The sequence below is a fragment of the Spinacia oleracea genome, chromosome 2 (assembly GCF_020520425.1).
Source record: "Spinacia oleracea cultivar Varoflay chromosome 2, BTI_SOV_V1, whole genome shotgun sequence".
Classification (NCBI taxonomy): domain Eukaryota; kingdom Viridiplantae; phylum Streptophyta; class Magnoliopsida; order Caryophyllales; family Amaranthaceae; genus Spinacia; species Spinacia oleracea.
This window is the reverse complement of record NC_079488.1, coordinates 107,273,566-107,285,614: the sequence shown is the minus strand read 5'-3', so window position 1 is coordinate 107,285,614 and position 12,049 is coordinate 107,273,566. Positions and strand designations below refer to the sequence as shown.

Below are 12,049 nucleotides of genomic sequence, written 5' to 3'. Positions count from 1 at the left end.
TGAACTTTCATTAGTACTAAGTTTAACCCTCTTAATTTTCATTAATCTTGCAAGTACTCACAAGTTTGTTGGAGAAAAAGTGTGGAAATAAGGGGGGAAAATAACAAGAAATTGATGCTATTTTCCCCTTGCAATTAGAAAATTCATCAAGTTTAATTAGCAATATAAAGTGCACAAGCACAACACTTGTCCAAATGTGACAAAATGTGACAATCAAAGTCCAGTACTGTTTGCAAACCCAATAGACACATATATAAGTAATCAAAAGCCCAATTACGAGTAAGCTATAACACTTCTATCGCCTCTTGGTCATAGAAATGGGCCGGCCCATATATAATTCATACTAAAATTGGAGTATTGAACATTTTATTTCCATTACTCCGTAGAAGGCAAGATGAAGTGCACTACCGACCAGAAATCCCCAACCTTTTGGTTAGAAGGTACAATCATTTTCACTAATCAAAACGAGAAGCTCGATTTAAAATGTACCCATTTTTAAAGGGAGGAGAACAACAACAACCACCCTGAATTTCTTCAGAAGGATGAAACTGCAAATCCATAAATCTTGTGGAATTTGCTAATTATTTGATTTTTGTTTGAAAAAGATTTCAAGATTGACTCTTCTTCTATTATCAATCACCAAATCTCACTGTTTTGTTTATTTAATTGAATGAGGATTTTTTTACAGAAGCAAGAAGTGTGAGAACTCAGAAAAAAGTTACTACTAACCGCCAATTGAATTGGTGGTTTTATAATAAAATCACAAATTCAATTAACGGTTTATCTTAAGTTGAGTTGAGTTGGCGGTTTTGCACTTACTCATCAAAAAAAAAAGACCAATTTTCTTGTTTATGTGGACAGTATAATGAGAATATTGTGAAAATAAGACATATTTTGGGAATTTCGATCTCTTCTAGCATCATAGTCGGAAATCGCTCCCTTATTAAGCCATTCTCTTCTCTCTTTTTTTTTGCTCGAAAGAACCACAAAGTGAAAAATGCATTATAAATGTTATGTGTGTCTCGAATCTTCCTTGAAGGATGTTAGGGTGTTATAACTTCAAATGAACATATCTCATGATCTACTCATTAGATTGAGTTGATTCAAGTTGGAGGTGAAAGCTTGGCTCAATAGATTTCCAGCGCCTGGTCATAAGCTCATTTTAGATGAGAAATGAGGGAGTTATGACTGTTTTACGAGAAGCTGTCATGCAGCAGGGGAAGTTCGGCCGAACCTACAGCAGGTTCGGCCGAACCTGCTGGAAGTTCGGCCGAACTCTTAGGTGGTTCGGCCGAACCTGAAGTCAATAGCTTTGATTTTGGAGGTTCGCCCGAACTTTGGGAAAGTTCGGCCGAACTCTTATAATGTTCGGCCGAACCTGAAGAGAATCAGGAACTATGTTTTTGGAGGTTCTCCCGATTTTTTTGGTAAGTTCGGCCGAACCTGACCTTGGTTCGGCCGAACCTGACCTTGGTTAGGCCGAACCTGACCTTGGTTCGGCCGAACCCTTTAAAGGTTCGACCGAACTGTTCGGGTAATCTGTTTCTTCTCCGCAAGGTTCAATCGACGTGGCCTTTTCTTGTCCCTTAGATTGGTTTGATGTCTAACACTATAAATACCAAATGTAATAATGAGATTTTCAGAATCAAGAGAGAGAAACACAAGTGAGGTTGAAACCCTAGATCTAAGAATTCTCTCTTCTTCACCTTTGAGAATTCCTCTTTGTAATCCTTTCTCCATTGAAGAGTAATACAAGCTCCAAACCCTCCCCCATGGTGGATGTAGCTCATTGAAGAGTGAACCACCTTAAATCTTTGTGTGTGTTTTAATTTCTTAATTATTTCTTGTCATTATTCAAACATCAAATTGTCATACAAATCAACATTCAAGCCTAAAAGGTCCTTCATTTATAACAATAAATTATAAATGGAGGAAGAGGGTATGAATATACGACATATTATACACATGTGTGACCTCACATGTCCTCAATGTTTATCACTAGACCGATACTTTGATTGAATATTCAGCTATTCTCCAGTTCTCCTAGCTCCGTACTCTGCAAATTCCCTCGTTGTCTAACAAAACAAGATAGTTATGGTCCACAAAAAAAGGTTTAAATGGGCCAATAAGTTCTTAGGGCAAAAACTAGGGAACATGTTAGAACCTCATATTTTTGGTCCCGGCCAATATGAATGAACCAAATCCCATATGAAATTATGAATATATGATATAGACTTATAGAGTATACTATAGACCAGCTTAGTTGTGCGCTAACAATAAGCTTCATCCCTTAGTACACGATGACCCCCTTTTTCGGGTTTGGTAATGACCAAAATGAGGCTGGAACATCTCAGTATCTCACAAGTCACAGGTCATTTCTTGAAAGTAGGTAAGTTTTTAAACTTTTTTTGGGTGTTACTTAATATAGAAAAGATTTTTTTTAATAAAAAAATTATACATTTATGTTTCAATCATACATATATGTAGTGCTTAATTTAAATGGTATTGCGGGTTTGTTTGAACACTTGGTTGAAAATGCTATTTGTTGTTTTGGGATTGCAGGCACGACCAATAAATAATTTGCAATTATTCGTCTAATTGAAACTGGTCCAAAAATATCTCAGAAGTATATTGAACATCCATCTTTATTCAAAGGGAAGAAGTTTGATCTTTCGCTATATTGTTCTTGTTTGCAGTATGAATCCCTTGGAAATATTACTTGCTGATGTCTTTTGGAGTTTTGTGTATGCTCTTTGGAGTTTTTGGAAAAAATATTCTCAAGGAACTGTATAGTAACATTACTTCCAGCGTGGGATTCATTTTTTATTTAAAAACTTTAATTAATTAAGGGACATTATGCTATTTGTTGTCGCAATCTTATATGTCGGAGTTTAATTGGTATATATAGGCGTCACGTATGCTATGCTTCATCATAATATTTTTACTATCAATTCGATATTTTTACTATGAAAAATGTAAATAAGGTAATCGATGTAAAAAAAGAAACAAATTAGAATATTAAGATTTTCCTAACATGTATAATAGATTATATAAGATAAATATTTTAGTTTCCAATTTAAATCATGACACATAAGCATGACACGTCATCACTGTGACACGGCTTAAAGGCCGTATGTTGCGACCTTTATCATTTCCGTATTGTAATATATAGACATTGACATTATTACATGTAGTCATGTATGGATATACTACTTCGTATAGACATACCTACAAAATATATTAAATGGGAAAACCGATTTCAACAACTTTAATCGTACCAGAATTGATAATCGGATCATGAGCCTAGTGGATAATTGGATATATAAAGATGCTACACTATGCTCACAGTTTCTAATACTCTTAGCAAAGTTATATATTTTCGTGTGTGCATAACATTACATAAATATTTGGCAATTGCTATTCATGTTATTGTCAAAGATAAATGAATATTTTTACATCTGAAGCAAACGCGTTCAAGAAAAACTTAACTAATGTTAAAAATACCCTACTAGCTTGAGAAGTAAAATATACGACATTATTACCAAAATTAAAGTATTTAACTATTTTTGAAAGGTAACAAACCAAATGTCGCAATCTCGTTAGGATAGCTTATAGGTAAAGCTCCATTTTCCGAACAATTAATATACTTATGAAATATTAGTTGGTGCAAATGTTGTTTAATTTGTAGGGTTTTGCACTCCAACTAAACTCTTTATTTTGATAATGAACTTGCATAGTGAGTGCGTCGAGGCGGATATCGGGCATGCAACAACAAACACATATCAACTAAAAGACAAATAGCTAAAAGACAAAAAAGGAAGTACCATTCATGTAAAAAAAGTACCATTCTAATACCATTCTGTAAAAAAAAGTACCATTTGTGTTTAGAAAAGTACCATTTAATTTTTTTTTTGTCCTTTTTCCTATTTTGTCTTATGTTCTGATATGTATTTGGACACACATATCAGATATGTGTTTTTACTTCCTCCTTGCATAGTTGCATTGCCTCTCTTTGTGTCAATGTGTCATCCAACCAATCAAAATCATCAAAAAGAAACTACTCGTATCTTCCCCAATGAAGAAATAGAAAAAAGGAAAAAAAGAAAGAGTCACAAATATCTCGTGTCTACCTCCTAATTAATCAACTTGTGAATTTTTCAACCACTTGCTAGTTGCTACTTGCTAGAGAAGGGACCAAATTTTGAAAATCTCAAATTTCAAATTGTAGTTTAAGAAAATACAAAATCTTTGCTTTTTTGTATTTTTATAGTCTAATAAAACATTTTTCTACGTAAATAGGAGACTTTTTCTATCCTCATAAAGTTAAATGCTACGGATTACTATACTCCGTACTAAAGAACCGTGAGGCAAGTGAGAAAAATATGTATAATGAGAGGAGTATTATAATTTTAACACGGGTATAATGAAGCTAATGTATACTTGTATTATATACGGAGTACAGAATTTCAAATTGCTTTATTTTTTAAAGTTCAGGGCTATTGTTCAACGTGTTCTATTTTAACTTAGTTTAACTAAAAAAAATACGGAGTATTAGAAAAAACAACTAATTAAGTTTATACAAGAATGAAATTGTCTTGTTTGTATGTGAAATCATCTGATTTCATATTTTATTAGAAAATTCTATATTAACTAGACTTATACGTACTGAATAGAACAGATTTGAATTGTTAAAATAAGCTTAATGAAATTTGAATCCAATAAAATTTTAAGGTGATGACAAACAATGAGACACAGCCATAAAAGACATGATGATGATGAGAATACGAGGGATGACTCAGTTGATTAGAGATTCCATCCCGATTCCAGGTGATCCTGAGATCGATTCCCAACTCACCGTTGTGAGTCTTTTGAAAAAAATATATTGACATGATGATGTACGGTTATTTAATTTAGCTTTGTATTACCAATAATGCCCTTGTTCTATGTACTACCTTTGAGCACGTGCCACCTTAAAGCAAAGCACTTTAATAACACCAACATAAAATGTCCCCTCCAACGGACTCATTACCCTATGATTAGAGGCCACATCTCCTCCAATTTAATGATTTTATCATTACCACAGCTCTTAACAATTATTGATAACACTCTTTAACTAGAGGGACCCTTTAATTAATCTGTTGTGTGGTTCTGACGCGCGTGGGGCTACACCACTTTTGTTGTATTCTAATCCCTTTAAATGAAAAACACATGCAAAGGGCATTGTTGTCATTACACTATGATCCACTACAAAAACCTCCCATGGTCCATATAAAGCTTAACAAAAACTCTCCTAACAACTTATAGTACTTGTAAAGTCTATAATTTGCTTTGTTACACTCCTAAGAGAGATGGAGCATTTACCACAATGTAGTTCCGAATTTGAAGACCGGGCGATATCCCCGGGCTCGCCGTCGAGTGGGCCTCAATCGAGTAAATCCCAGGGATCGGGAACGAGGCATCCGGTGTACCATGGGGTCCGGAAGCGGCGGTGGGGGAAATGGGTATCGGAAATCCGAGAGCCTCGGAAAAAGACCCGAATTTGGCTCGGGTCATTCCCGATGCCCGAGATGGCAGCCCGTGCTTATGACGTAGCAGCCCATTGTTTAAAGGGCTGCAAGGCCCAACTAAATTTCCCGGAGGAAATTGACTTTTTACCCCGGCCCACTTCATGTGCTCCAAAGGATATCCAAGCTGCCGCGGCCAAGGCCGCCAACGCGGTGGTGGAAGGGAAAGTTAGCAGCTCCGCGGCGGCTGATCATTTTGATCATGATCATCATGATGACGTTGAAGTTGATTATGATGATTTTTGGAGTGAAATTGAGCTCCCTGAATTGATGGACACTGGGCAGGGAGGCAACTTCATGGATTGTTATACAAGTAGTTCATTGGGTGAATTTTATTTTTAGGAGGTTACCATGTCCATCATTTTTCTTTTACTTTTTTTTGGGTACTCTGTTTCCATTCGTCCCTTAAAGATTGCTCCTACATTAAATTTTTGACAACTCTAGAGGGACGGAGGAAGTACAAAGTAATCTCGAAAAAAAAAATTAAAAAAAATCATAATAATTAAGCAATTAAGTTGGTAAGATTTTGCAGTGTTTATGTTGATCCATGTTGATTAAGCTTATTTCTACCATGAATTATTTGTTGTATATACTTATGGTACTCCCTACATAACAAATGATAATTATTAAAAAAAATAAATTGATAGGTATGTTAGGTTAATCTCCCTTTTTTTGGTTCAATGTATCATTTTACATTTCATTACCATAGGAAATTTACAATGTCACGACTGCATATCGCCACCACCACCGGTCTCCATGCGCGGTCACGGTGACACCCACGGCGGCAGGCCAAAACACTTGAATTGGATTTTGAAGTTCTTGATGAAAATTTGATCAATATTTGTGTGGTAGTTAATGCTCCTTTTCAGTACTCCTTAATCACTGGTGTTAGTTAGTTAGCAATTCAGATAATTGATAATGTTTTTGAAGCTGCCGTTAGAAGGACTTAGCAACCACTTAGTTCCTAATTAGTTGTTGATTAAACTAGGATTCCTCTCCTATAAATAAGTTACAACCTTAATTATCATTCTTTATTAAAACAATTTGTACACTTCTTAGATTAATTTCATGTTACAACTAACCAATGTACTTGATATTTGATTTAAAACTTTTAATCAATTAGGTACATTGAAAGGGAATTGATGTTTTTGTGTTTGATTAATTGTCTTAATCATAGACTATATATATATATATATATATATATATATATATATATATATATATATATATATATATATATTTTTATTATTTTGACATAGGTGTAATACATAAAGACTAAAAAGTAGAGAATTTCTTCCTACAATTGTTAGCTATTTTTTTAAGCAGAAATAGGAAATATATTAAAAAGAGGTAGCTCAGAGCTCATAAACCAGGTAATTGTTTTACATAGGTACCAAAAGCAGCCCATAGTCATACCAAAAAAAGTCGTAATCTAGACTACGGCTGAGTAGGATAATTAGCTTAGATAGTTTAGCGTAATACAAAAGCGAACTAGATGAAGTTAGAGCAGTTAGCCATATATACATTGAACTTGAGCCATGATTCGATGGAAAACCTAAGATTAGGCATCTTGATTTGGAGCCAACTCCTTCTCAATTCTCATAAGCATCCCTAACATTCGGAGGAGGTTGAAAATGGTAAGCCTTGGCAACATACATGATTCTGCCAATATCTGCAAGTCCATGAGCCACTTGGTTTGCATCACGTTTAACGTTTTACATGATCGAAGAGGAGTGACACACCGGCCAATTCCTCTTTAGCAGCAACACAACATCAGTGATAATGAGGGTATGATGATGGTCATGGTATCCCTTGGAATTCTCCAGCATATATATATTTTAGAGCAGCAACATCAATCTCCAACTCCAGGTGAGACATCAGGCAACTAGAAGTCCTTCTTTGATGGCAGTTAGTTCAGCTGAAGCATGTCCTGGAGCTTTGAATCGAATGGAAAAACCAATGTCCCAAAGCCCTTTGTCACATCGTAAAATAACATGGCCCAGAACGCTGAATTATTATGGCAATCTCTGAAAAGGTGTAAATTATCTTCAATATGAGTGGTACACTTGGTGCAAATGGGGTTGAAATTTGGTAATTTGGAAGAAAGAGTTTGTGCTACAGGTTCATGACAATTGTTAGCTATTATGTGTGCCTTGTTGACAATTTCCCTTTCGACTTTTAGGATGGTGCAATAGTTGAATTGTAGTCCCATCTTCTTAATATCTTTGAGAATCCAATGGATTGATATATCTCCGTGCGACTTGTGATGAAGCATTGTCACTAGGTTTTTTGAGTCAGTGTGAATCCAGATGACTTGCATTCCAAGGTTATTTTCCCACTTTAGAGCCAATAAGCAAGCGATAGCTTCTGCCTGCATTGCTAAAGTCAACGATGGTTCCTGTTGAACATATGCAAAAGTAGTAAACGATGACAATGTTTCCTAGGCCTGAGTAAGTTGTTGCAGCAGAAGACGAGAATGGCCATGAGTTTCTTTGAAAATCCTAGCATTTCTAATTGTCCAAATAGCCCAAAAGATTGCCACAAAAAGTTGTATTCTCCCACTGTTGCTTCCATCCGCGCTATTGAAGACCCGGATACAGTTATGAATCCAGTGTCGTAAAGGAGTAGATTCATCCAATTCAAGGTTAATTGCCAATGGACTATTCATCCAGACACATTTTGTTAAGGAACAAAATCGAAAAATGTGTTGAGTAGTCTCCTCTGGCTCCACAGTAATCACATTCACATTCACTCCAGAAAGGAATTTTCCTGGCACAAAGATTAGAATTAGATGCCACAGCATCGTGAGACAGTTTCCGAAGTAAGACCTTCCACTTTGGTGGAAGCTTTAAGGCCCATATTAGCTTATAAAATTTGTTGCCCATGGGTTAAAGCGTGGCTCTTCATTGCCTTCTTGTGTGAGTAAAAAGGCGTATCCTGTTTTGACTATGTACTTCCCCTTCTTATGATTCCCCCAGTACAAGAAGTCTTCATCTTCTTGGTCCGGTAAGTCTATTGCCAAAATATTTGAAGCACTATCTGTAACACCCTGTATTTTTTTGCTTATTTTAATATTTTAACTAATATTATTAACATAAATATGTCCTAAATTTTCCTATGTATTTTAAAATGTGTGGTTTTCATGAAAAGGATTTTATTAAAGGAAGAATTTATAAGTTTTTACAATTGTGTCATACGGAGTACATATGAAATAGGCCTAAAATTTACACCTTCCCAAGCCAAACTGGTTTTGCCAAAAAGCTGAATTTTCAACCTTGAGAATTGAAATTACCAATTTACCCCTTGACTTCATGATCACAAAAATCCATTTTTCCTCCTTTCTGCTTTGTACGTGTAAGTTGGAGATGTTTGCAGCCATTGTAACTTGAAAAATGTTATTTATATTCTCTATTGTTGACTTATAAACCCACCCATGCATTGTTAATTTCTAACACGTACTAGTTTTCCCCCAAGTTTTACCCCCCTTCTCTACCATTAACCATTGTTTTGCAAAACATTGGGAGCCTTATATGAGATCATGAATGACGTTTTGGACTCCCTTTTAGCTCTATATATAGCCTTTCTTTGTTTAGGAAATTGCAAGCTCAAAACCCGAATAAATAATGAAGCAAGTAATCCAAAAACCCCATTGTTAAACTTGAAGTTTTCAGCTCCATTCCGGTTTTTTTTCGGCCACGTACCAAGCCTCCCCTGTGGGCCCCCACTGCCACCACCACCTTCTGCCGTCAAATTCATCCACCACCTCCGACTCGGCACCACCTGCTTCCCGTCGCCGAGTCCACCTTACCGGAAACATCTCTGTTGATGTTGTTCACCACTAACTTGGTCATCATCAACGTCAGAACCACTAAAGTTTCCTGCCCCGAAAAAAAAATTGTATTACCACTATCCGATGAGTATCCAGGGTGTGTTAGATTTCGTGATTTAAGGTGGAAGAAAATCATGAAGAAAAAGTAGGGAAGCCATTGAAGGAAGCTTCACTACGTGAAGAAGAAGAAAGAGAGCTAAATAAAATGTTTTTGTTTTTATTATTTTTAACTAACTAATGAATGGAAAGAGAGTAATGTATATATACAAGCTACTAACAAGTATAACAAACCTGACTTGTATTCAGGAAACTATAGAACAAACTAGTCAATTATTTGACTTGCATCTCCATATGCAAGAGGGCAATCTCCAACACCCCCCTCAAACTGGAAATGGTTGAAAAACATTTCCAGGTTGGACTAAAGCTGTGAAATGGCACCTTTGCGACTTGCATCTCCATATGCAAGAGGGCAATCTCCAACAAAAGTTGTGAAATGGCACCTTTGCAAACTGCAGTGCACCAATCCTTGTGAGCATCCATGGACTGGAGTTGAATCTGCACTGCTCCAGCTATTAACCTTTGGACACAATCTGACTTCAACAAGAACAGCAACACAATCATCAGCATCAACATCCATCTTGGCATGAACCTCTTGAATATGATTCCTGATGCGACAATACTGATCTTGAACTTCAGTGAAGAAAACTTCCTTGTAGAGGGATCACTTGGTGCAGTTAACAAAGCAAAGTTCCCTGATGGCTAGATGTTTTGTTTAGAATGACTAGGGATGGTATGAAATGAATTTTGGAATGTGTTTAAAATTTTAAGGGATCATAAGAGGATATTAGAAAAGGTTCAGAGAACCAGTTTAGTGAAATAGTTCAGAGCAAAAAGAAGTTCTGAGAAATAGTTCAGAACAATATAGTTGATTGAGAAATGGTCAAATCAACTTCAGAGAAACAATTCAGAAAAACTTGGTTCAGAGAAACGATCAGAAAGAGAATCAATCTAACTGATTTAGGTTTAGAACAAGAAATAGGGGTTTAGAGAAACAACTCAGAACAAAAACAAGGTTCAGAGAAATAGTTCAGAACAAAAGGACCTCAACCTCTGTTGGGCCAAAACAGACCAGACCTGATTTCACAGGTTCTATACACAATCTCCAGATCTATTTCTAGGACAAATCCTGACCTCAATCACCAATTCAACAAGCCATCATCCAGTAACATCAAACTGACTACCAACCAATTCAGTGACATCAACATATGAGAAACCAACCTTCATCATCATCCAATCAAAACAACACCCATTATCCAATCTCCAGAAAACATCCAAGCAATCTCCAACACTTAAAACCATTACTCCAATTGGAAATGTCGAACAATTTCAAACAGATGAACTCAACATTGAAAACCAATAAAAAACACTTATCAATTGCAAGCAGTCCCCAGCCAAAAAATAGAATTACCCAGATCCAAGATTAGCCAGAATCTCAAACTACAACAACATCTTAGAAAAACATCCAAGAATTACGCACAAACACCAGAAGAATCAAATCTGATAACGCAAATGCTGCCTGGGATATAGCATTGGAGGCATGTTTACACGAAGTCCTAACTGGATAACAAACTCTGAGGATGGGTTTTATGGTAAAGCATCTCCAAAAGATTTCAACTCCTAATTACATTCCAGAAAAGAAAGTGAACTCAATCTCACGAATCCATCTAAAGATCGAAACAATTTTAAGCAGAACTCACTCCAGTTCTCACAAAAGAACCAACAACAACAAAATGCAATTTGAGCAAACGAAATTGGGAATTAAACCCTGGAATTTCGTCAAGAACGACGCTAAAATTGAGAAAATCACCCTCAAATTCACCAACATTCATCAAGCAACAAATTGTAATCAAATGAATTAATCAACAAGATCAAGATCTCAAACCAAGAACTCTCCAGACAACGTGCGAATTCAAGAATCGCAATCCTCCAAGAGTTTCTTCAATGGCGGCGACGATCTTGATGATGATTATGCGCTGCTGTTTGTGAAAACGCTGTTGCGGGTAGCAGTGGAGGCGGCGGTGATGATCCATCTTCCTCTGGTTATCACCGGCGAGGAATATGTGATGACACGTTTTCGGTTAATTTCAGGAGTACCCAGATTCTTGAAGTAGGAGAAGCAGACGTCGAAGAAGACGACGACAAAAAAAAAAAAAACTGTCATTAAATCCAAAGCAATCGAAAACCCAGCAAAATTAAATTGGGGAAAATCGCTCAATTCTGCGATTTGGTATGAGCCCTAGAAATTGGGGAAAACTCAAGAATCAAAAATCGTTTGATTCAATGATGGAGAAGATTTGTGACGAATTTAGAAGATATTAGGGTGAATTAAATCCCTAATTCGTCGAATTTAGACCCAATTCGAGCAAAATTTCGGAGCAGGAAATTTTTGGGAAAAAGAAATTGATGAGTTGATTTGAACGAAAATATCATGCGGAATCGAAGAGCCGGGATCATTCCCGCTCTGATACCATGTTAGATTTCGTGATTTAAGGTGGAAGAAAATCATGAAGAAAAAGTAGGGAAGCCATTGAAGGAAGCTTCACTACGTGAAGAAGAAGAAAGAGAGCTAAATAAAATGTTTTTGTTTTTATTATTT

At 36.2% G+C, this 12,049-nt stretch overlaps 1 protein-coding gene across 1 annotated transcript; it reads left to right on the top strand.

The window, feature by feature from the left end:
• Positions 1-5,216: 5,216 nt before the first annotated feature.
• LOC110785057 (ethylene-responsive transcription factor ERF023) lies at positions 5,217-6,100 on the top strand. Its single transcript, XM_021989507.2, has one exon. It carries the CDS (start codon positions 5,349-5,351, stop codon positions 5,904-5,906), a length of 558 nt encoding a protein of 185 aa, XP_021845199.1. The 5' UTR covers positions 5,217-5,348; the 3' UTR covers positions 5,907-6,100.
• Positions 6,101-12,049: the final 5,949 nt, after the last annotated feature.